Raw genomic sequence first — 27,177 nt, forward strand, 5'->3', positions numbered from 1 at the left:
TCCTCTCTTTCTCTCTCACTCACTCCATCTCCTCGCTCTCCTCCATCTCTCTCTCCCTCTCCTCTCTCCATCTCTCTCTCCCTCTACTCTCTCTCCATCTCTCTCTCCCTTTCCTCTCTCTCTCTCCATCTCTCTCTCCCTCTCCTCGCTCCTCTCTCCTCTCTCCTCCATCTCTCTCTCCTCCATCTCTCTCTCCTCTCTCTCCTCTCTCCTCCATCTCCCTCTCCTCTCTCTCCCTCTCTTCTCTCCATCTATCTCCCTCTGTGGCCTGCTCATCATGCATATAGAGCACATCCCACATTTAGAAACGCAGGGCGGCTTTTCTTTTTTGATAATTCAACCCTCTGATGCTGTTCTCCATCCATCTATATCTCCAACTGGGGCAGCTAGCGTCGAGGGAATTAGCATAATGTGACCGCGGGGGTGGGGCTTCTCATCACCATGGTGACGTAATAATGAAGTTTCCATAAACATGAATGTCCCGATTAATGTAAAAGTTGAGGATGTTTGGTTTTTCGACCCTGGTATAAACATGTTGAATATTCATTAGGAGTAACAGGAAGTTGATAAATAATGAGGCGCAGCCTAGCAGCGGTCTCCATGGTCACCTAGTTTGAGTCAGCGTATTACCATTAGACCGACCAGACGGCTCAGAGCGCAGTGGGACTGTTTCTGCCGAAGTCCTGAGGAAGTCCTGAGGCAGTCCTGAGGCTGTGTATACAGTATTACAGGATTCAAAGGGCGACAGGACACTTGGAAAGGTAGTGGGCACGTGGAAAGGTAGTGGGCGCGTGGAAAGGTAGTGGGCGCGTGGAAAGGTAGTGGGCGCGTGGAAAGGTAGTGGGCGCGTGGAAAGGTAGTGGGCGCGTGGAAAGGTAGTGGGCGCGTGGAAAGGTAGTGGGCGCGTGGAAAGGTAGTGGGCACGTGGAAAGGTAGTGGGCACGTGGAAAGGTAGTGGGAACGTGGAAAGGTAGTGGGCACGTGGAAAGGTAGTGGGCACGTGAAAAGGTAGTGGACACGTGGAAAGGTAGTGGGCACGTGGAAAGGGAAAGGTAGTGGGCACGTGGAAAGGTAGTGGGCACGTGGAAAGGTAGTGGGCGCGTGGAAAGGGAAAGGTAGTGGGCACGTGGAAAGGTAGTGGGCACGTGGAAAGGTAGTGGGCACGTGGAAAGGTAGTGGGCACGTGAAAAGGTAGTGGGCACGTGGAAAGGTAGTGGGCACGTGGAAAGGGAAAGGTAGTGGGCACGTGGAAAGGTAGTGGGTGCGTGGAAAGGGAAAGGTAGTGGGCACGTGGAAAGGTAGTGGACACGTGGAAAGGTAGTGGGCACGTGGAAAGGTAGTGGTCACGTGGAAAGGTAGTGGGCACGTGGAAAGGTAGTGGGCACATGAAAAGGTAGTGGGCACGTGGAAAGGTAGTGGGCACGTGGAAAGGTAGTGGGCACGTGGAAAGGTAGTGGGCACGTGGAAAGGTAGTGGGCACGTGGAAAGGTAGTGGGCACGTGGAAAGGTAGTGGGCACGTGGAAAGGGAAAGGTAGTGGGCACGTGGAAAGGTAGTGGGCACGTGGAAAGGTAGTGGGCACGTGGAAAGGGAAAGGTAGTGGGCACGTGGAAAGGTAGTGTGCACGTGGAAAGGTAGTGTGCACGTGGAAAGGTAGTGGGCACGTGGAAAGGGAAAGGTAGTGGACACGTGGAAAGGTAGTGGGCACGTGGAAAGGTAGTGGGCACGTGGAAAGGTAGTGGGCACTTGGAAAGGTAGTGGGCACGTGGAAAGGTAGTGGGCACCCTGATATTGGCACCCTGATATTGGCACCTTGATATTGGCCGGACAGTAATGCTTGTTAAGCCGAGCCAAAGCCACTGTGTCCTGGTGTTGTTGGTGTTCCTATCCTCCTCCCTAGCCTCCTCCTCCTATCCTCCTCCCGAGCCTCCTCCTCCTGAGCCTCCTCCTGAGCCTCCTCCTCCTATCCTCCTCCTCCTATCCTCCTCCCGAGCCTCCTCCTCCCATCCTCCTCCCGAGCCTCCTCCTCCTATCCTCCTCCCGAGCATCCTCCTCCTATCCTCCTCCTATCCTCCTCCCAATCCTCCTCCCGATCCAACGCCACTGTGTCCTGGTGTTGTTGGTGTTCGTATCCTCCCCATTGAGTAGTAGACTGTATGTAATGTATCAAGGTGACATCTAGATAGTTATCAATAGTAGATATTTATTGTGTCGGCTGCCATTCTACTTGAATTAAAATCGAGGGGAAAAGGTGCCACGTTAGCTACCTCTGGCGCCGCCATCTTAATACCCAGTAGAAAGCAATCGGACCAATCAGCTACGTGAAAGAGTCTGCAGCGACAACAAATCTGCCCATTTAGCTGATTAGCTTTTTCAAACACACACCCACTTCCCCGTACTCCGATCGCCATATTGGGCTGCCGCTACCCATACTCTCCTGGGAGACGGTCCTTCTTTTTAAACAACAGCTGACATTGGGGAACTCTTCTATTCCTGTAGACAATTTCCATGGATAATATACCGTGACTGTCAGTCTTGAGTCTCCTCCTCCCTCTCTCCTCCGCTCCTCCCTCTCTCCTCCTCCCTCCTCTATTTCCTCCCCTCCTCCCTCTCTCCTCCTCCCTCCTCTATTTCCTCCCCTCCTCCCTCTCCCCTCCTCCCTCTCTCCTCCGCTCCTCACTCTCTCCTCCTCCCTCCTCTATTTCTTCCCCTCCTCCCTCTCTCCTCCTCCCTCCTCTATTTCCTCCCCTCCTCCCTCTCTCCTCCTCCCTCCTCTATTTCCTCCCCTCCTCCCTCTCTCCTCTGCTCCTCCCTCTCTCCTCCTCCCTCCTCCGCTCCTCCCTCTCTCCTCCTCCCTCCTCCCTCTCCCGTCCTTCCTCTCTCCTCCGCTCCTCCCTCTCCCCTCCTCCCTCTCCTATTTCCTCCCCTCCTTCCCCCCTCCTCCCCCTCCTATTTCCTCCACTCCTCCCTCTCTCCTCCTCCCTCCTCTATTTCCTCCCCTCCTCCCTCTCTCCTCCCCTCCTCCCTCTCTCCTCCTCCCCTCCTCCCTCTCCCCTCCTCCCTCTCTCCTCCGCTCCTCCCTCTCCCCTCCTCCCTCTCCTATTTCTTCCCCTCCTCACTCTCTCCTCCTCCCTCTCCTATTTCTTCCCCTCATCACTCTCTCCTCCTCCCTCCTCTATTTCCTCCACTCCTCCCTCTCCACTCCTCCCTCTCCTATTTCCTCCCTCTCCCCTCCTCCCTCTCTCCTCCTCCTTCTCCACTCCTCCCTCTCCTATTTCCTCCCCTCCTCTCTCTCCCCTCCTCCCTCTTCTCCTCCCTCTCCACTCTTTCCTCCCCTCCTCCCTCTCCCATCATCCATCTCTCCTCTTTCCTCTCCTCCTCCCTCTTCAATCTTTCTTCCTCTCCTCCCTCTCTCCTCCTCCCCTTCCACCTCTCCCCTTTTCCTTCTCCCCTCCTCCCTCTCTCCTCTTTCCTCTCCTCCTCCCTCTCCACTCTTTCCTCCCTCTCTCCTTTCCTCCCCTCCTCCCTCTCCCCTCCTCTCTCCCCTCTCCCCTCCCTCCCCTCTCTCCTCCCTCTCCCCTCCTCTCCTCCCCTCCTCTCCTCCCCTCCTCCCATCTCCACCCCAGCACACTGTCATCCTCTGAGTTATTAGTCAGAGTAGTACAGAGATAAATCAGGTTCCACGGACCTGAATGTGTCAGGATGTGCACGGCTAGCTCTGCAGTGGACCCTAATGATACATCAAGGGGTTTGTTTTGGGGTTTGAAGTGAGAGCGATGGACACACAGGGAATCTTGGAAGATAAACACTCAAGGTCTTCTGGAAAGATTAAATTAAAGAAATACATTTTAAGAAATAAAGTAAAGAAATTAAGTAGTTCAAGTGTAGAGAGCTAGGCTAATACCGTACACAACATGATACAGGTGTAGAGAGCGCTAGGCTAATACCGTACACAACATGATACAGGTGTAGAGAGCGCTAGGCTAATACCGTACACAACATGATACAGGTGTAGAGAGCGCTAGGCTAATACCGTACACAACATGATACAGGTGTAGAGAGCGCTAGGCTAATACCGTACACAACATGATACAGGTGTAGAGAGCGCTAGGCTAATACCGTACACAACATGATACAGGTGTAGAGAGCGCTAGGCTAATACCATACACAACATGATACAGGTGTAGAGAGCGCTAGGCTAATACCGTACACAACATGATACAGGTGTAGAGAGCGCTAGGCTAATACCATACACAACATGATACAGGTGTAGAGAGAAAGGCTAATACCGTACACAACGTGATACAGGTGTAGAGCGCTAGGCTAATACCATACACAACATGATACAGGTGTAGAGAGCGCTAGGCTAATACCATACACAACATGATACAGGTGTAGAGAGCGCTAGGCTAATACCGTACACAACATGATACAGGTGTAGAGAGCGCTAGGCTAATACCATACACAACATGATACAGGTGTAGAGCGTGCTAGGCTAATACCATACACAACATGATACAGGTGTAGAGATCACTAGGCTAATACCATACACAACATGATACAGGTGTAGATAGCGCTAGGCTAATACCGTACACAACATGATACAGGTGTAGAGAGCGCTAGGCTAATACCATACACAACATGATACAGGTGTAGAGCGCTAGGCTAATACCGTACACAACATGATACAGGTGTAGCGCGCTAGGCTAATACCGTACACAACATAGTTGGTACAAGGCCAGTACATTGTTCTAAATAAAGTTTCCACATGATATTACTGTTTTCACCTCCTCCCACTCTCTCTCACCTCCTCCTCCCACTGTCTCTCTCACCTCCTCCTCCCACTGTCTCTCTCACCTCCTCCTCCCACTGTCTCTCTCACCTCCTCCTCCCACTGTCTCTCTCACCTCCTCCCACTGTCTCTCTCACCTCCTCCCACTGTCTCTCTAACCTCCTCGCACTGTCTCTCTAACCTCCTCCCACTGTCTCTCTAACCTCCTCCCACTGTCTCTCTAACCTCCTCCCACTGTCTCTCTAACCTCCTCCCACTGTCTCTCTCACCTCCTCCCACTGTCTCTCTAACCTCCTCCCACTGTCTCTCTAACCTCCTCCCACTGTCTCTCTCACCTCCTCCCACTGTCTCTCTCACCTCCTCCCACTGTCTCTCTCAACCCTCTCCCACTGTCCCCACGCCTGTCTCTCTAACCTCTTCCCTTTGTCACTGTGACACCATGGCCTGCCAAATGGGTTGCCAGATCAGCACAAAACGCACTGTCCAATGAGACCAAGCACACCACCAAGGGTCAGGAGATGTCCATCAAGCCCTAGCATGTCTCTCTGCAGCTCTACATCCTGGCTGTTGGCTGGTTGACATGGGCTGTTAAAAGGTTACGTCAGCCCATTCCCAGGGCATCGATCCGGAGATGTCAAAGTGTACTGTGTCTAGAGATTGCAGCACTCTGAAGAGGCTGTCCAGCTCAACACGATTTGGTATTTTATTATGATTCACATTAGCTGTTACAAAACTACTGTACAGAGGAACATTACTCCAGACAGCTAGCTGGCTATGTTTATAAACTACTGTACAGAGGAACATTACTCCAGACAGCTAGCTGACTATGTTTATAAACTACAGAGGAACATTACTCCAGACAGCTAGCTGACTATGTTTATAAACTCAGGAGACCCTGTGGCCCCATCCGAGGACACCCCCGGACAGGGCCAAACAGAAAGGATATAACCCCACCCACTTTGCCAAAGCACAGCACCCACACCACTAGAGGTATATCTTCAACCACCAACTTACCATCCTGAGACAAGGCTGAGTATAGCCCACAAAGACCTCCGCCACGGCACAACCCAGCTGAACCCAGCTGAACCCCACAATGAACCCCACAATGTCCAACCCAGCTGAACCCAGCTGAACCCCACAACTGAACCCAGCTGAACCCAGCTGAACCCCACAATGTCCAACCCAGCTGAACCCAGCTGAACCCCACAACTGAACCCAGCTGAACCCAGCTGAACCCCACAACGTCCAACCCAGCTTGAACCCAGCTGAACCCCACAACGTCCAACCCAGCTGAACCCAGCTGAACCCCACAACGTCCAACCCAGCTGAACCCAGCTGAACCCCACAACGTCCAACCCAGCTGAACCCAGCTGAACCCCACAACGTCCAACCCAGCTGAACCCCACAACGTCCAACCCAGCTGAACCCAGCTGAACCCCACAACGTCCAACCCAGCTGAACCCAGCTGAACCCAGCTGAACCCCACAACGTCCATCCCAGCCTTGAATCCGAATCTCACTGGAGTCTTCAGAACCGGTGGAACAGAACATAACTAACGTGATGAACGTGTTAGATGTAACCTATCAAGGAGAAGGGTTCGGTTATTGATCTTGAGGAGAAGTCTTCGATGTGTAATTTGTTACTTCTCGTGTAATATCTATGGAGGCGTTCCTCCGGGGCTGCAGGAAGTGTGTTTTTTTGTGGTTTTACAGCATCACAGGTTTAACTGAGAAGTTAAACAACTCTATCCATGACTTAATGTTCTGCGGTTATGGCTGGTGATGCCGATGAGCCAACAACCATTAAACGACCCTCCCCCCTCTAATGAGCCAACCACCACTAAAATAGACCCCCCCCCCCCCCCCAATGAGCCAACAACCATTAAAACGCCACTAAAATAGACCCCCCCCCCCCCCCCAATGAGCCAACAACCATTAAAACACCACTAAATAGACCCCCCCCCCCCCCAATGAGCCAACAACCATTAAAACACCACTAAAATAGACCCCCCCCCCCCAATGAGCCAACAACCATTAAAACACCACTAAATAGACCCCCCCCAATGAGCCAACAACCATTAAACGACCACTAAAATAGACCCCCCCCCCCCATATTAGATTTATAGACAGTACTATACAGTATAAATAAGAGTATATTAGATTTATAGACAGTACTATACAGTATAAATAACACTATTCGATTTCTAGACAGTACTATACAGTATAAATAGCACTATTATATTTATAGACAGTACTGTACAGTATAAATAACACTATTATATTTATAGACAGTACTGTACAGTATAAATAACACTATTATATTTATAGACAGTACTGTACAGTATAAATAACACTATTATATTTATAGACAGTACTGTACAGTATAAATAACACTATTATATTTATAGACAGTACTGTACAGTATAAATAACACTATTATATTTATAGACAGTACTGTACAGTATAAATAACAGTATTATATTTATAGACAGTACTATACAGTATAAATAACAGTATTATATTTATAGACAGTACTGGACAGTTAAACTCAGTTCTGTGGACCTATAAGAGTGCATTAGTCCTGCTGACACCAATTAGCATTGGAGAGGTGGCGAGGACACGGTCGCTTGCTGTGTCTTTCACAGGAAGTGAACTGTGAAACTGAAGGCTTTAAATTTAATCCGTCAGTATTGGGAGTTTTTTTTGCTCTGAGACCTCTCTCTCTGCTCCCTTCATCACTCCAGGGTCATAGAGAGAGCAGAGAGAGTGAGGGGGAGTACAGAGAGGTCTTCACAGCTCTGAACGGACCACGACTGACCTCTGGAGACACACTGTTTTTCTTTCTATCCACAAACATCCTTGGCTGTTTCTCTCCTGGAGCTACTTTAGTGCCATTTAATATCAAGCAACACTTATGAAGTCCAGAATAAAACCCAAAAGTACAATCATCCACTATCAATCTGTGTAGCCCACCTGGGTGATGCACAGCCACCATTTTGTGCCAGAACAATCACCACACATCAGCTATCATGGTGTTGAGGTGATGAGTGATCTGTCTGATGCACAGCCACCATTTTGTGCCAGAACACTCACCACACATCAGCTATCAATGAGGAGTTGGTGTGAGGAGTTAGGGGGATGACTACGTGGTCATAATTACATTTGTCCAGGACACTGAGGTTAACACCCCTAGTATTACATTAAATGTCAATAAATCAGGACATCCATCTAACATCCCATCCCAAAGATGGCACCCCCTACCCAGGGCAATGTCACCCCCTACCCAGGGCAATGTCACCCCCTACCCAGGGCAATGTCACCCCCTACCCAGGGCAATGTCACCCCCTACCCAGGGCAATGTCACCCCCTACCCAGGGCAATGTCACCATCACTGGTGGAGCGGCAGGTAGCCTAGTGGTTAGAGCGTTGGACTAGTAACCAGCAGGTAGACTAGTGGTTAGAGTGTTGGACTAGTAACCAGCAGGTAGCCTAGTGGTTAGAGCGTTGGACTAGTAACCAGCAGGTAGCCTAGTGGTTAGAGCGTTGGACTAGTAACCAGCAGGTAGCCTAGTGGTTAGAGCGTTGGACCAGTAACCAGCAGGTAGCCTAGTGGTTAGAGCGTTGGACTAGTAACCAGCAGGTAGCCTAGTGGTTAGAGCGTTGGACTAGTAACCAGCAGGTAGCCTAGTGGTTAGAGTGTTGGACTAGTAACCAGCAGGTAGCCTAGTGGTTAGAGCGTTGGACCAGTAACCAGCAGGTAGCCTAGTGGTTAGAGCGTTGGACTAGTAACCGAAAGATTGCATGATCGAATCCATGAGCTGACAAGGTACAGTGCCTTGCGAAAGTATTCGGCCCCCTTGAACTTTGCGACCTTTTGCCACATTTCAGGCGTCAAACATAAAGATATAAAACTGTATTTTTTTGTGAAGAATCAACAACAAGTGGGACACAATCATGAAGTGGAACGACATTTATTGGATATTTCAAACTTTGTTAACAAATCAAAAACTGAAAAATTGGGCGTGCAAAATTATTCAGCCCCCTTAAGTTAATACTTTGTAGCGCCACCTTTTGCTGCGATTACAGCTGTAAGTCGCTTGGGGTATGTCTCTATCAGTTTTGCACATCGAGAGACTGACATTTTTTCCCATTCCTCCTTGCAAAACAGCTCGAGCTCAGTGAGGTTGGATGGAGAGCATTTGTGAACAGCAGTTTTCAGTTCTTTCCACAGATTTTCGATTGGATTCAGGTCTGGACTTTGACTTGGCCATTCTAACACCTGGATATGTTTATTTTTGAACCATTCCATTGTAGATTTTGCTTTATGTTTTGGATCATTGTCTTGTTGGAAGACAAATCTCCGTCCCAGTCTCAGGTCTTTTGCAGACTCCATCAGGTTTTCTTCCAGAATGGTCCTGTATTTGGCTCCATCCATCTTCCCATCAATTTTAACCATCTTCCCTGTCCCTGCTGAAGAAAAGCAGGCCCAAACCATGATGCTGCCACCACCATGTGTGACAGTGGGGATAGGGTGTTCAGGGTGATGAGCTGTGTTGCTTTTACGCCAAACATAACGTTTTGCATTGTTGCCAAAAAGTTCAATTTTGGTTTCATCTGACCAGAGCACCTTCTTCCACATGTTTGGTGTGTCTCCCAGGTGGCTTGTGGCAAACTTTAAACAACACTTTTTATGGATATCTTTAAGAAATGGATTTCTTCTTGCCACTCTTCCATAAAGGCCTGATTTGTGCAATATACGACTGATTGTTGTCCTATGGACAGAGTCTCCCACCTCAGCTGTAGATCTCTGCAGTTCATCCAGAGTGATCATGGGCCTCTTGGCTGCATCTCTGATCAGTCTTCTCCTTGTATGAGCTGAAAGTTTAGAGGGACGGCCAGGTCTTGGTAGATTTGCAGTGGTCTGATACTCCTTCCATTTCAATATTATCGCTTGCACAGTGCTCCTTGGGATGTTTAAAGCTTGGGAAATCTTTTTGTATCCAAATCCGGCTTTAAACTTCTTCACAACAGTATCTCGGACCTGCCTGGTGTGTTCCTTGTTCTTCATGATGCTCTCTGCGCTTTTGACGGACCTCTGAGACTATCACAGTGCAGGTGCATTTAGACTTGATTACACACAGGTGGATTGTATTTATCATCATTAGTGATTTAGGTCAACATTGGATCATTCAGAGATCCTCACTGAACTTCTGGAGAGAGTTTGCAGCACTGAAAGTAAAGGGGCTGAATAATTTTGCACGCCCAATTTTTCAGTTTTTGATTTGTTAAAAAAGTTTGAAATATCCAATAAACGTAGTTCCACTTCATGATTGTGTCCCACTTGTTGTTGATTCTTCACAAAAAAATACAGTTTTACATCTTTATGTTTGAAGCCTGAAATGTGGCAAAAGGTCGCAAAGTTCAAGGGGGCCGAATACTTTCGCAAGGCACTGTATAAATCTGTCGCCCCTGAACAAGGCAGTTAACCCACTGTTCCCCAGTAGACCGTCATTGAAAATAACTGACTTGCCTAGTTAAATAAAGGTCAAATAAAACCATTAAAAAAAAACTGCCCTAGAGCATTTGATTAGAAGACCAGACAGAAGGGTGCCTCCTACTGGCCCTCCAACACCTCTTCCAGGAGTATCTGGTCTCCCGTCCAGGGACCGACCAGGACCAACCCTGCTTAGCTTTAGAAGCAAGCCAGCAGTGTGATGCAGGGTGGTGGTGCTGCTGACCAGGACCAACCCTGCTTAGTAAGCCAGCAGTGGGATGCAGGGTGGTGGTGCTGCTGACCAAGACCAACCCTGCTTAGTAAGCCAGCAGTGGGATGCAGGGTGGTGGTGCTGCTGACCAAGACCAACCCTGCTTAGTAAGCCAGCAGTGGGATGCAGGGTGGTGGTGCTGCTGACCAAGACCAACCCTGCTTAGTAAGCCAGCAGTGGGATGCAGGGTGGTGGTGCTGCTGACCAAGACCAACCCTGCTTAGTAAGCCAGCAGTGGGATGCAGGGTGGTGGTGCTGCTGACCAAGACCAACCCTGCTTAGTAAGCCAGCAGTGGGATGCAGGGTGGTGGTGCTGCTGACCAAGACCAACCCTGCTTAGTAAGCCAGCAGTGGGATGCAGGGTGGTGGTGCTGCTGACCAAGACCAACCCTGCTTAGTAAGCCAGCAGTGGGATGCAGGGTGGTGGTGCTGCTGACCAAGACCAACCCTGCTTAGTAAGCCAGCAGTGGGATGCAGGGTGGTGGTGCTGCTGACCAAGACCAACCCTGCTTAGTAAGCCAGCAGTGGGATGCAGGGTGGTGGTGCTGCTGACCAAGACCAACCCTGCTTAGTAAGCCAGCAGTGGGATGCAGGGTGGTGGTGCTGCTGACCAAGACCAACCCTGCTTAGCTTTAGAAGCTGCTGGAATTAAAAACACAAAACTTGCAACTGCAAAAAAAAAAGGCTGTAAAAACAAAGTCCAATTTAAATCAAATTGTATTGGTCACATGTTTAGCGGATGTTATTGCGAGTGAAATGCTGGTGTTCCTAGATCCAGGGTAACAAGCAAAGATCGGGAAAATAGCAGGCAAAGATCGGGACAATAGCAGGCAAAGACTGGGACAATAGCAGGCAAAGATCTGGACAATAGCAGGCAAAGATCTGGACAATAGCAGGCAAAGATCGGGACAATAGCAGGCAAAGACCGGGACAATAGCAGGCAAAGACCGGGACAATAGCAGGCAAAGACCGGGACAATAGATAGGGACAATAGCAGGCAAAGATCGGGAGATTGTGTTTGATGGTGTTTGATGGTGTTTGATGGTGTTTGATGGTGTTTGATGGCCATGGTGTTTGATGGTGTTTGATGACCATGGTGTTTGATGGTGTTTGATGACCATGGTGTTTGATGGTGTTTGATGACCATGGTGTTTGATGGTGTTTGATGACCATGGTGTTTGATGACCATGGTGTTTGATGGTGTTTGATGGTGTTTGATGGTGTTTGATGACCATGGTGTTTGGTCGCCACGGTGATTGATGACCATGGTGTTTGGTCGCCACGGTGATTGATGACCATGGTGATTGATGACCATGGTGATTGATGACCATGGTGATTGATGACCATGATGATTGATGGCCATGGTGTTTGATCGCCATGGTGATTTCCTTAAAAATCCTCTGGATAAGAGCATCTGCTAAATAACTCAAAGGTTCAATGTTTCAAGAAGAAGAAGAAGAAGAAGAAGACAACATGTCCCGTTCATTTACAAAACATTTGTTCTCGCATTTCATTTCCTTACAATGGGGCGGCAGGGTAGCCTAGTGGTTAGAGCGTTGGACTAGTAACCGGAAGGTTGCGAGTTCAAACCCCCGAGCTGACAAGGTACAAATCTGTCGTTCTGCCCCTGAACAGGCAGTTAACCCACTGTTCCCAGGCCGTCATTGAAAATAAGAATTTGTTCTTAACTGGTTAAATAAAATAAAAATAAAACAATGAATGTTCTCGTTTTTTTTTCTCTCTCTGTTTTGCAACACTACAAATGTTGTTCTGGACTTCCGACGTTTTTTTTTTGCTTGATATTAAATGACACGAAAGTAACTCCATATTCTCTCATGTCTGAGGACATATCGGGGGGAATAAAAGAGGAGAGGAGAAATTGATACTGGCTGAAATTAGAGCCTGGTGCGCGTTGCTATAGCCCCCGGCTCTCCTCTCAGTATCCAGGATATTGATTGAACGGTATCTGTGTGCTCCAAGGCTAGAGATGCATCACTTGGACCTGACTGCTAATTTGAAACCTCAGCCTCCATTAGGTCTTTTGACATTCAGCCCGATGCTGCTGCGGCTGTGAACGTTTTAACATCTCCTCTTAGTACAGTGATATAAAACATCGCTGATGCTGTGAACACTTTAACATCTCCTCTTAGTACAGTGATATAAAACATCGCTGATGCTGGGAACACTTTAACATCTCCTCTTAGTACAGTGATATAAAACATCGCTGATGCTGGGAACACTTTAACATCTCCTCTTAGTACAGTGATATAAAACATCACTGATGCTGGGAACACTTTAACATCTCCTCTTAGTACAGTGATATAAAACATCGCTGATGCTGTGAAGACTTTAACATCTCCTCTTAGTACAGTGATATAAAACATCACTGATGCTGGGAACACTTTAACATCTCCTCTTAGTACAGTGATATAAAACATCACTGATGCTGTGAACACTTTAACATCTCCTCTTAGTACAGTAATATAAAACATCACTGTTGCTGTGAACGCTTTAACATCTCCTCTTAGTACAGTGATATAAAACATCACTGTTGCTGTGAACGCTTTAACATCTCCTCTTAGTACAGTGATATAAAACATCACTGATGCTGTGAACACTTTAACATCTCCTCTTAGTCCAGTGATATAAAACATCACTGATGCTGTGAACACTTTAACATCTCCTCTTAGTACAGTGATATAAAACATCACTGATGCTGTGAACACTTTAACATCTCCTCTTAGTACAGTGATATAAAACATCACTGATGCTGGGAACACTTTAACATCTCCTCTTAGTACAGTGATATAAAACATCACTGATGCTGTGAACACTTTAACATCTCCTCTTAGTACAGTAATATAAAACATCACTGTTGCTGTGAACGCTTTAACATCTCCTCTTAGTACAGTGATATAAAACATCACTGTTGCTGTGAACGCTTTAACATCTCCTCTTAGTACAGTGATATAAAACATCACTGATGCTGTGAACACTTTAACATCTCCTCTTAGTCCAGTGATATAAAACATCACTGATGCTGTGAACACTTTAACATCTCCTCTTAGTACAGTGATATAAAACATCACTGATGCTGTGAACACTTTAACATCTCCTCTTAGTACAGTGATATAAAACATCACTGATGCTAGGCTGATATATATATATATATATATATATATATATATATATACACTAATCACTGATGCTAGGCTGATATATATACTAATCACTGATGCTAGGCTGATATATATATATACACTAATCACTGATGCTAGGCTGATATATATATATACACTAATCACTGATGCTAGGCTGATATATATACTAATCACTGATGCTAGGCTGATATATATATATACACTAATCACTGATGCTAGGCTGATATATATATATACACTAATCACTGATGCTAGGCTGATATATATATATACACTAATCACTGATGCTAGGCTGATATATATATATACACTAATCACTGATGCTAGGCTGATATATATATATACACTAATCACTGATGCTAGGCTGATATATATATATACACTAATCACTGATGCTAGGCTGATATATATATATATATATATATATATATATACTAATCACTGATGCTAGGCTGATATATATATATATACTAATCACTGATGCTAGGTTGATATATATATATATATATATATATACACTAGTCACTGATACTAGGCTGATATATATATATATACTAAACACTAATCAGTGACATTACTCCTTGTCTCCGGTGCTTCTTCTGCAGTCGTAGTGCTCTGGTTTCGTCTTTCCTCACATCACATCCAGCAATGTCAGTGATTCATATTGATTCACGGAGAGAAGTTGAGGCAAGCCGAGTTAAGAGTTGAGTTAAAGTTGAAATTGAGAACCCTGCTGAGTCTATACCGTGAAGTGATGATATCCTGCTGCGGGGCTTGTACCAATTCTGCCTGAGCTTTAGCCAGCTGAAGATCAGTTGGCTTGAACACATACTTATCTGGGACCAGGCGAATGGCTTATTGCAGTGGTCTTAAACTCGTGGTTTACGATCCGCAACTGGCCAGTGAGCTGATTTAACGTGGCCCTCAGTTGACTTAATGAATGTGGCACTATTGCTTCTGATCAACTTCCTGTTTCTTTGTCTCCTCCCCCTCTACAGTGAAGCCCCTCCCCCTGTCGCCCCTGTTGCCTCAGTTGTCCACGTTGACGGCCAGGGGCGGGGCCTTGGGAGGGGGTGTGTCTAGGGAGGCGTTGGAGCTGAGGGTCCGTGAGGTGGAAGAGGAGAACAAACTTCTCCGCCGTGAACTCAGCCGACCCCCTCGGAGCCCTGCTGGCCCTGCTCCACATCACACCAACCACCGCGGCAACCAGAGCAAGACTCACTCGGAGGAGGGAACAGGGGACAACGAGGCGGGGCTTAAAGCTGGCTCCCCGGGCAACAGGTCAGACTGTGTGCAGCAGCCAGCGGTAGACAAGTGTGAGGTGAGTTACACTAGGAGGAGATAAGATAAGACTGGTAGACTAGTGTCAGGTGAGTTACACTAGGAGGAGATAAGACTGGTAGACTAGTGTCAGGTGAGTTACACGAGGAGGAGATAAGATAAGACTGGTAGACTAGTGTGAGGTGAGTTACACTAGGAGGAGATAAGACTGGTAGACTAGTGTGAGGTGAGTTACCCTAGGAGGAGATAAGATAAGACTGGTAGACTAGTGTCAGGTGAGTTACACTAGGAGGAGATAAGACTGGTAGACTAGTGTCAGGTGAGTTACACTAGGAGGAGATAAGACTGATAGACTAGTGTCAGGTGAGTTACACTAGGAGGAGATAAGACTGGTAGACTAGTGTCAGGTGAGTTACACTAGGAGGAGATAAGACTGGTAGACTAGTGTCAGGTGAGTTACACTAGGAGGAGATAAGACTGGTAGACTAGTGTCAGGTGAGTTACACTAGGAGGAGATCAGACTGGTAGACTAGTGTCAGGTGAGTTACACTAGGAGGAGATAAGATAAGATAAGACTGGTAGACTAGTGTCAGGTGAGTTACACTAGGAGGAGATAAGATATGACTGGTAGACAGTGTCAGGTGAGTTACACTAGGAGGAGATAAGTTAAGACTGGTAGACTAGTGTCAGGTGAGTTACACTAGGAGGAGATAAGATAAGACTGGTAGACTAGTGTCAGGTGAGTTACACTTGGCGGAGAAAAGATAAGACTGGTAGACTAGTGTCAGGTGAGTTACACTAGGAGGCGATAAGACTGGTAGACTAGTGTCAGGTGAGTTACACTAGGAGGAGATAAGATAAGACTGGTAGACTAGTGTCAGGTGAGTTACACTTGGCGGAGATAAGATAAGACTGGTAGACTAGTGTCAGGTGAGTTACACTAGGAGGAGATAAGACTGGTAGACTAGTGTCAGGTGAGTTACACTAGGAGGAGATAAGACTGGTAGACTAGTGTCAGGTGAGTTACACTAGGAGGAGATAAGATAAGACTGGTAGACTAGTGTCAGGTGAGTTACACTAGGAGGAGATAAGACTGGTAGACTAGTGTCAGGTGAGTTACACTAGTAGGAGATAAGATAAGACTGGTAGACTAGTGTCAGGTGAGTTACACTAGGAGGAGATAAGACTGGTAGACTAGTGTCAGGTGAGTTACACTAGGAGGAGATAAGACTGGTAGACTAGTGTCAGGTGAGTTACACTAGGAGGAGTGTTTGCCCCTTCTACAGTTGATCCTGACAGTACTGTGTACGTGGGTAATGCACCAGTATTAATGTGGTGTTAGCTCCTCCTACAGTTGATCCTGACAGTACTGTGTACGTGGGTATTGCACCAGTATTAATGTGGTTAGCTCCTCCTACAGTTGATCCTGACAGTACTGTGTACGTGGGTAATGCACCAGTATTAATGTGGTGTTAGCCCCTCCTACAGTTGATCCTGACAGTACTGTGTACGTGGGTATTGCACCAGTATTAATGTGGTGTTAGCTCCTCCTACAGTTGATCCTGACAGTACTGTGTACGTGGGTAATGCACCAGTATTAATGTGGTGTTAGCTCCTCCTACAGTTGATCCTGACAGTACTGTGTATGTGGGTAATGCACCAGTATTAATGTGGTGTTAGCCCCTCCTACAGTTGATCCTGACAGTACTGTGTACGTGGGTAATGCACCAGTATTAATGTGGTGTTAGCCCCTCCTACAGTTGATCCTGACAGTACTGTGTACGTGGGTATTGCACCAGTATTAATGTGGTGTTAGCTCCTCCTACAGTTGATCCTGACAGTACTGTGTACGTGGGTATTGCACCAGTAATAATGTGGTGTTAGCCCCTCCTACAGTTGATCCTGACAGTACTGTGTACGTGGGTATTGATTCTCTACCAGAGTAAAGCACCAGTAATGTGACCTTCAGCACTGCATGTAGTCCCTTCGTGTTATACCTCCACCTAAGGTCATCCAAACATCTAACACACCTTTCTATTTCATATATTCACTAATCTACTTTTTTAAATTTTATTTTGTCAATTTTGTCATACATTTTCATACTGGTCAGTCTTGGATAAATTGTCAAAGACTTCAGTCACCCAGGTCATAGCCTGTTCTCTCTGCTACCTCACGGCAAGCGGTACCGGAGAACCAAGTCTAGGACCAAGTCGGCTCCTTAAACAGCCTCTACCCCCCCAAGCCATAGCCTGTTCTCTCTGCTACCTCACGGCAAGCGGTACCGGAAAACCAAGTCTAGGACCAAGTCGGCTCCTTAAACAGCCTCTACCCCCCCAAGCCATAGCCTGTTCTCTCTGCTACCTCACGGCAAGCGGTACCGGAGAACCAAGTCTAGGACCAAGTCGGCTCCTTAAACAGCCTCTACCCCCCAAGCCATAGCCTGTTCTCTCTGCTACCTCACGGCAAGTGGTACCGGAGAACCAAGTCTAGGACCAAGTCGGCTCCTTAAACAGCCTCTACCCCCCAAGCCATAGCCTGTTCTCTCTGCTACCTCACGGCAAGCGGTACCGGAGAACCAAGTCTAGGACCAAGTCGGCTCCTTAAACAGCCTCTACCCCCCAAGCCATAGCCTGTTCTCTCTGCTACCTCACGGCAAGCGGTACCGGAGAACCAAGTCTAGGACCAAGTCGGCTCCTTAAACAGCCTCTACCCCCCCCAAGCCATAGCCTGTTCTCTCTGCTACCTCACAGCAAGCGGTACCGGAGAACCAAGTCTAGGACCAAGTCGGTTCCTTAAACAGCCTCTACCCCCCAAGCCATAGCCTGTTCTCTCTGCTACCTCACGGCAAGCGGTACCGGAGAACCAAGTCTAGGACCAAGTCGGCTCCTTAAACAGCCTCTACCCCCCAAGCCATAGCCTGTTCTCTCTGCTACCTCACGGCAAGCGGTACCGGAGAACCAAGTCTAGGACCAAGTCGGCTCCTTAAACAGCCTCTACCCCCCCAAGCCATAGCCTGTTCTCTCTGCTACCTCACGGCAAGCGGTACCGGAGAACCAACTCTAGGACCAAGTCGGCTCCTTAAACAGCCTCTACCCCCCCAAGCCATAGCCTGTTCTCTCTGCTACCTCATGGCAAGCGGTACCGGAGAACCAAGGCGGTTCCTTAAACAGCCTCTACCCCCCCAAGCCATAAGACTGCTGAACAATTAATCAAATGGCCACCTGGACTATTTATTTATTAAAGCCTGGCCATATTAAATATTGTGATATTATGGCTACTCTCATTAAGTGTATGTCTGTCAGGTCATTCTAACAGCAGGTTTGTTGGAGGGTCTTTAGTGCTGTGATGTCACAGTAAATCTCTTCAATATGCCCTCTGTTGTGTCTATACATTATACCCATTTCAGACACGTTCATCACTAGCAAGGCTCTGACAAAGGGCATGATGGGTATTACCAGCTGCACTGTGCTTTGAGTAGTCCTTATTGGCCCATCTCTACTGTCCTTATTGGTCCATCTCTACTGTCCTTATTGGTCCATCTCTACTGTCCTTATTGGCCCTTCTCGACTGTCCTGATTGGTCCATCTCTACTGCCCTTATTGGTCCATCTCTACTGTTCTTATTGGCCCATCTCTACTGTCCTTATTGGTCCATCTCTACTGTCCTGATTGGTCCATCTCTACTGTCCTTATTGGTCCATCTCTACTGTCCTTATTGGTCCATCTCTACTGTCCTGATTGGCCCATCTTTACTGTCCTTATTGGCCCTTCTCTACTGTCCTTATTGGCCCTTCTCTACTGTCCTTATTGGCCCTTCTCGACTGTCCTTATTGGTCCATCTCTACTGTCCTTATTGGTCCATCTCTACTGTCCTGATTGGTCCATCTCTACTGTCCTTATTGGTCCATCTCTACTGTCCTTATTGGTCCATCTCTACTGTCCTTATTGGCCCATCTCTACTGTCCTTATTGGTCCATCTCTACTGTCCTTATTGGTCCATCTCTACTGCCCTAATTGGTCCATCTCTACTGTCCTTATTGGTCAATCTCTACTGTCCTTATTGGCCCATCTCTACTGTCCTGATTGGTCCATCTCTACTGTCCTTATTGGTCAATCTCTACTGTCCTTATTGGTCCATCTCTACTGTCCTAATTGGTCCATCTCTACTGTCCTTATTGGTCAATCTCTACTGTCCTTATTGGTCCATCTCTACTGTCCTTATTGGTCCATCTCTACTGTCCTTATTGGTCCATCTCTACTGCCCTTATTGGTCCATCTCTACTGTCCTTATTGGCCCATCTCTACTGTCCTGATTGGTCCATCTCTACTGTCCTTATTGGTCAATCTCTACTGTCCTTATTGGTCCATCTCTACTGTCCTGATTGGTCCATCTCTACTGTCCTGATTGGCCCATCTCTACTGTCCTGATTGGCCCATCTCTACTGTCCTGATTGGTTCATATCTGCTGTCCTCAGCCAGCCTGTCTGTGACCACTGTCTGTGTTTGTAGATAAGACCATAGATAATGAACTAACAGTGTGTGTTTGTAGAGAAGACCGTAGATAATGAACTAACAGGCTAACAGTGTGTGTTTGTAGAGAAGACCGTAGATAATGAACTAACAGGCTAACAGTGTGTGTTTGTAGAGAAGACCGTAGATAATGAACTAACAGGCTAACAGTGTGTGTTTGTAGAGAAGACTATAGATAATGAACTAACAGTGTTTGTAGAGAAGGACCAGAGATGTTTTATTTATTTGAGAGATGAAACCAGGAGGACCCTGTCTGACTCACTCCTCCTCCCAGCTTACTACAGGCCTACTACAGTTTAGAGAATAAATTATTTGAGAAGAGACGGAAGAAAGGATTTGAGAAGAGAGGAGATGGAAGAAATTATTTAAGAAGAGAGGAGAGATGGAATAAAGGATTTAAGAAGAGAGGAGAGATGGAAGAAATGATTTGAGAAGAGAGGAGAGATGGAAGAAAGGATTTAAGAAGAGAGGAGAGATGGAAGAAATGATTTGAGAAGAGAGGAGAGATGGAAGAAAGGATTTAAGAAGAGAGGAGAGATGGAAGAAATGATTTGAGAAGAGAGGAGAGATGGAAGAAATGATTTAAGAAGAGAGGAGAGATGGAAGAAATGATTTAAGAAGAGAGGAGAGACGCTGGAACAGGCTGTAGAAACTCTTCTTTCACATCAGTAGAAATGAGACTGAAATGGACTTAAGTTGGATTCATTTAGGAGTCAGATAAGAGTAATTTAGGAGTCAGATAAGAGTAATTTAAGAGTCATTTAGGAGTCAGATAAGAGTCATTTAGGAGTCAGATAAGAGTCATTTAGGAGTCAGATAAGAGTCAGATAAGAGTCAGATAAGAGTCATTTAGGAGTCAGATAAGAGTCAGATAAGAGTCATTTAGGAGTCAAATAAGAGTAATTTAGGAGTCATATAAGGTTGCCAAATATATGAATCTTTCAACTCAACAGGACAACAGGAGCAGTGCTGTGCATTTAGACTCCCTGTTGATGTGTGTGTTGCTCCTCAGTCTCTCGGTCGCGTCGCTACCATTGTTTTTACCGTTCTACGGACTCCGCAGCAGATTGATGCCCAACAGTAGACTGAGGCCCAACGGTAGACTGAGTCCCAACGGTAGACTGAGGCCCAACTGTAGACTGTGGCCCAACGGTAGACTGTGGCCCAACGGTAGACGTGAGGCCCAACGGTAGACGTGAGGCCCAACGGTAGACGTGAGGCCCAACGGTAGACGTGAGGCCCAACGGTAGACGTGAGGCCCAACGGTAGACGTGAGGCCCAACGGTAGACGTGAGGCCCAACGGTAGACGTGAGGCCCAACGGTAGACGTGAGGCCCAACGGTAGACGCGAGGCCCAGCGGTAGACGCGAGGCCCAGCGGTAGACGCGAGGCCCAACGGTAGACGCGAGGGCCAACGGTAGACGCGAGGCCCAACGGTAGACGCGAGGCCCAACGGTAGACGCGAGGGCCAACGGTAGACGCCAGGCCCAGCGGTAGACGCGAGGCCCAGCGGTAGACGCGAGGCCCAGCGGTAGACGCGAGGCCCAGCGGTAGACGTAAGGCCCAACAGTCATTATGAACAGGGATGATGACTGTTTGATATAAATGACACTATAGCGGCCTGGAAATACGTTGACATTTGCTAAAGGAGGCAAATAATTAGTTGGAAACAACTTTGCCGTCATTGTGATTCTTTCATGTGCACTTTAGAGAGACGGCAACGTTGCCGTTAGCTAGCAAAGAGTGTTAAAAAATGGCTAACGATGCTAATGTCAGCTAGCTAAGTTACTGTTGTCCCCTCGATCTCAGTTAGCTGGCTAACGTTATACTGCGTCTAAAGTCAATCTGGCGTCATCACAACGACGACAAAATGTTTTTCCTACCAATGATTTGACTCCTTTTTTAGAAATATCATTGTATTTCCCAAGCAGCCCTGTAATGCAGTGTTGTTTAACTCTTCATCCGCGTCAAGACAATAGCATTGAGGACAACACTCAGTCCTGAAACCGATGTTCAATACAATACTGTGACCAAATGTACAACCCCCATGTATAAAGGGCTTTAGCCTCGTGCTAACTGATTGGTTCCTAGAGGGCAGTAGATGAATAACCCTGGGCTTGATCCAGTCCACGTACTGTATTCTTCCCCTACTATATAGTGGGTTCTAATGTGGGATTTAGTCTTGATGTGGGATAAAGACTATTCCCTCTGAAATAATTGCCTAACTAAATGGTGCTTAGTGTTCAGGGACATGTGATAAGGGGTTCTGTTACTGCTACAAGCAGAGGACAAATCATGTTGGACTTTGTAGAAAATGATGTTATTTTCTCTCTCTCTCTCTCTCTCTCTGTGTGTGTCTCTCTCTCTCTCTGTCTCTCTGTCTCTCTCTCTCTCTCTCTCTCTCTGTCTCTCTCTCTCTCTCTCTCTCTCTCCCGCTCTCTCTACCTACCTCGATCTCTCTCTCTCTTCCGTTCTCTCTCTCTCTCTGTCTCTCTCTCTGTCTCTCTCTCTCTCTCACTGTCTCTCTCTCTCTGTCTCTCTCTCTCTCTCTCTCTGTCTCTCTCTCTCTCTCTCTGTCTCTCTCTGTCTCTCTCTCTCCCGCTCTCTCTACCTACCTCGATCTCTCTCTCTCTTCCGTTCTCTCTCTCTCTGTCTCTCTCTCTCTCTGTCTCTCTCTCTCGCTGTCTCTCTCTGTCTCTCTCTCTCTCTCTCTCTCTCTCTCTCTCTCTCTGTCTCTCTCTCTCTCTGTCCCTCCCCCCTCTTTCTCTCTCTCTCTCTCTCTCTCTCTCTCTCTCTCTCTCTCTCTCTCCCCCCCCCCCTCTCTCTTCCCCCTCTCTTCCCTCTCTCTCTCTCCCCCGCTGTCTCTCTCTTCCGTTCTCTCTCTCTCCTCTCAGACCATTCACGTGGCCATTGTGTGTGCCGGGTACAACGCCAGTCGTGATGTGGTGACACTCGTCAAGTCAGTCCTTTTTCACAGGTAGGTACACACACACACACACACACACACACACACACACACACACACACACACACACACACACACACAGCTGGGCCTGTCTGCAGCCCTCTTCTCTCAGCAGTCTGAATATGCTGCCGCCTACTCTCGGTTGCATGGCAACGCCACCACCTCAGTGAACCCCCTAGCTCTGTGTGTGTGTGTGTGTGCGTGCGCGTGTGTGTGCGTGCGTGAGATTTTATTGTAAATAAGAACAGAATACATTTCTAAACACTTCTACCTTAACTACAGGATGGGTGTCCCTAAACCGGTGCGGTTGTTGCTAACGTGACTAGAATGACGTTGTAAACAACAGCCAACTTTCCGGGACATAGACATGTCTCATACGGGCAGAAAGCTTAACATTCTTGTTAATCTAACTGCACTGTCCAATTTACAGTAGCTATTACAGTGAACAAATACCATGTTATTGTTTGAGGAGAGTCCACAACAACAAAGCACTTTTATCATGGCAACTGGTTTGGTACATTCACCTCTGAAGGTAAATAATGTACCTACATTCAGTAATCTGGCTCTGATTTGTCATCCTGAGGGTCCCAGAGATAAAACGTAGCACAGTTTTGCTTGATAAAAAAGATAATTTATGTTCAAATGTAGGGAACTGGGTTCTACAGTTTGATGTATGAGTTAGTGGATCAGACACATTGTTATTCTGTGTGGATCAGACACATTGTTATTCTGTGTGGATCAGACAAATTGTTATTCTGTGTGGATCAGACACATTGTTATTCTGTGTGGACCAGACACATTGTTATTCTGTGTGGATCAGACACGTTGTTTTTCTGTGTGGATCAGACACGTTGTTTTTCTGTGTGGATCAGACACATTGTTATTCTGTGTGGATCAGACACGTTGTTTTTCTGTGTGGATCAGACACGTTGTTTTTCTGTGTGGATCAGACACGTTGTTTTTCTGTGTGGATCAGACACGTTGTTATTGTGTGTGGATCAGACACGTTGTTATTGTGTGTGGATCAGACACATTGTTATTCTGCGTGGATCAGACACATTGTTATTCTGTGTGGATCAGACACGTTGTTATTGTGTGTGGATCAGACACATTGTTATTCTGTGTGGATCAGACACATTGTTATTCTGTGTGGATCAGACACGTTGTTATTCTGTGTGGATCAGACACGTTGTTATTCTGTGTGGATCAGACACATTGTTATTCTGTGTGGATCAGACACATTGTTATTCCCGTGTGGATCAGACACATTGTTATTCTGTGTGGATCAGACACATTGTTATTCTGTGTGGATCAGACACATTGTTATTCTGTGTGGATCAGACACATTGTTATTCCCGTGTGGATCAGACACATTGTTATTCTGTGTGGACCAGACACATTGTTATTCTGTGTGGATCAGACACATTGTTATTCTGTGTGGATCAGACACGTTGTTATTCTGTGTGGATCAGACACATTGTTATTCTGTGTGGATCAGACACATTGCTATTCTGTGTGGATCAGACACATTGTTATTCTGTGTGGATCAGACCCATTGTTATTCTGTGTGGATCAGACACATTGTTATTCTGTGTGGATCAGACACGTTGTTATTCTGTGTGGATCAGACACATTGTTTAGGTTAATAAATCATGTCATCTGCTATGTCATAACAGCTTCCCGTCTACAGAGCCAAGCGAGATATTTCACCCCAGAAATACACAGTCTCTTTTTGAAGAATATTCTGAATGGAATCCATTATCGCCGAGGAGTTTATCCTGTCATCCCTGTTGAATGTCATCCTGGGTCTAGACCTTGTATCTGGGCTTTATGTGACAGCATTTATTACCCCCCAGGGCTGTGATTCTGTCTGACAGCCCAGAACAGAGACCCGAGGTAGGACCAAACACTGGCTGTGATTCTGTCTGACAGCCCAGAGCAGAGACCAAAACACTGGCTGTGATTCTGTCTGACAGCCCAGAACAGAGACCAAAACACTGGCTGTGATTCTGTCTGACAGCCCAGAACAGAGACCAAAACACTGGCTGTGATTCTGTCTGACAGCCCAGAACAGAGACCAAAACACTGGCTGTGATTCTGTCTGACAGCCCAGAGCAGAGACCCGAGGCAAGACCAAACACTAGCTGTGATTCTGTCTGACAGCCCAGAGCAGAGACCCGAGGCAATACAAAACACTGGCTGTGATTCTGTCTGACAGCCCAGAGCAGAGACCAAAACACTGGCTGTGATTCTGTCTGACAGCCCAGAGCAGAGACCAAAACACTGGCTGTGATTCTGTCTGACAGCCCAGAGCAGAGACCAAAACACTGGCTGTGATTCTGTCTGTAGGTGTTCCTACGGTTCTGTTGAGGGCATCACTAGGTGTTTCATTCTTTTGGTGTGTTTCCTCCTCTCTCAAGCTCTCACAGCCCAATACACATATAGACGTGTTATCTGAGCAGATATATCATGTTATAGACGTGTTATCTGAGCAGATATATCATGTTATAGACGTGTTATCTGAGCAGATACATCATGTTATAGACGTGTTATCTGAGCAGATACATCATGTTATAGACGTGTTATCTGAGCAGATACATCATGTTATAGACGTGTTATCTGAGCAGATACATCATGTTATAGACGTGTTATCTGAGCAGATATATCATGTTATAGACGTGTTATCTGAGCAGATATATCATGTTATAGACGTGTTATAGACGTGTTATCTGAGCAGATATATCATGTTATAGACGTGTTATCTGAGCAGATATATCATGTTATAGACGTGTTATCTGAGCAGATATATCATGTTATAGACGTGTTATCTGAGCAGATATATCATGTTATAGACGTGTTATCTGAGCAGATATATCATGTTATAGACGTGTTATCTGAGCAGATATATCATGTTATAGACGTTTTATCTGAGCAGATATATCATGTTATAGACGTGTTATCTGAGCAGATATATCATGTTATAGACGTGTTATCTGAGCAGATACATCATGTTATAGACGTGTTATCTGAGCAGATACATCATGTTATAGACGTGTTATCTGAGCAGATACATCATGTTATAGACGTGTTATCTGAGCAGATATATCATGTTATAGACGTGTTATAGACGTGTTATCTGAGCAGATATATCATGTTATAGACGTGTTATCTGAGCAGATATTTCATGTTATAGACGTTTTATCTGAGCAGATACATCATGTTGTAGACGTGTTAAAGACGTGTTATAGACGTGTTATCTGAGCAGATACATCATGTTATAGACGTGTTATCTGAGCAGATATATCATGTTATAGACGTTTTATCTGAGCAGATATATCATGTTATAGACGTTTTATCTGAGCAGATATATCATGTTATAGACGTGTTATAGACGTGTTATCTGAGCAGATACATCATGTTATAGACGTGTTATCTGAGCAGATATATCATGTTATAGACGTGTTATAGACGTGTTATCTGAGCAGATATATCATGTTATAGACGTGTTATCTGAGCAGATATATCATGTTATAGACGTGTTATCTGAGCAGATATATCATGTTATAGACGTTTTATCTGAGCAGATACATCATGTTATAGACGTGTTATCTGAGCAGATATATCATGTTATAGACGTTTTATCTGAGCAGATATATCATGTTATAGACATGTTATAGACGTGTTATCTGAGCAGATATATCATGTTATAGACGTGTTATCTGAGCAGATATATCATGTTATAGACGTGTTATCTGAGCAGATACATCATGTTATAGACGTGTTATAGACGTGCTATCTGAGCAGATATATCATGTTGTAGACGTGTTATAGACGTGTTATCTGAGCAGATATATCATGTTATAGACGTGTTATCTGAGCAGATATATCATGTTATAGACGTGTTATCTGAGCAGATACATCATGTTATAGACGTGTTATCTGAGCAGATATATCATGTTATAGACGTGTTATCTGAGCAGATATATCATGTTATAGACGTGTTATCTGAGCAGATACATCATGTTATAAACGTGTTATCTGAGCAGATATATCATGTTGTAGACGTGTTATAGACGTGTTATCTGAGCAGATACATCATGTTATAGACGTGTTATCTGAGCAGATACATCATGTTATAGACGTGTTATCTGAGCAGATACATCATGTTATAGACGTGTTATCTGAGCAGATATATCATGTTGTAGACGTGTTATCTGAGCAGATACATCATGTTATAGACGTGTTATCTGAGCAGATATATCATGTTATAGACGTGTTATCTGAGCAGATACATCATGTTATAAACGTGTTATCTGAGCAGATATATCATGTTGTAGACGTGTTATAGACGTGTTATCTGAGCAGATACATCATGTTATAGACGTGTTATCTGAGCAGATACATCATGTTATAGACGTGTTATCTGAGCAGATACATCATGTTATAGACGTGTTATCTGAGCAGATATATCATGTTGTAGACGTGTTATCTGAGCAGATACATCATGTTATAGACGTGTTATCTGAGCAGATATATCATGTTATAGACGTGTTATCTGAGCAGATATATCATGTTATAGACGTGTTATCTGAGCAGATATATCATGTTATAGACGTGTTATCTGAGCAGATATATCATGTTATAGACGTGTTATCTGAGCAGATATATCATGTTATAGACGTGTTA

At 46.0% G+C, this 27,177-nt stretch overlaps 1 protein-coding gene across 2 annotated transcripts in view; it reads left to right on the forward strand.

Moving 5' to 3' along the window:
- large1 (LARGE xylosyl- and glucuronyltransferase 1) overlaps positions 1 to 27,177 on the forward strand; it is a 136,017-nt gene that overhangs the window by 43,081 nt on the left and 65,759 nt on the right. For both annotated transcript variants that reach the window (XM_090201410.1, XM_090201411.1), the window contains exons 3-4: positions 14,715 to 15,037; positions 22,421 to 22,503. In XM_090201410.1, coding sequence (XP_090057536.1) covers positions 14,715 to 15,037; positions 22,421 to 22,503 — 406 coding nt within the window. The remainder of the gene's footprint in view (positions 1 to 14,714; positions 15,038 to 22,420; positions 22,504 to 27,177) is intronic.

Source organism: Oncorhynchus mykiss, chromosome 15 (genome assembly GCF_057628025.1).
Source record: "Oncorhynchus mykiss isolate SJ-2025 chromosome 15, ASM5762802v1, whole genome shotgun sequence".
Taxonomy (NCBI): domain Eukaryota; kingdom Metazoa; phylum Chordata; class Actinopteri; order Salmoniformes; family Salmonidae; genus Oncorhynchus; species Oncorhynchus mykiss.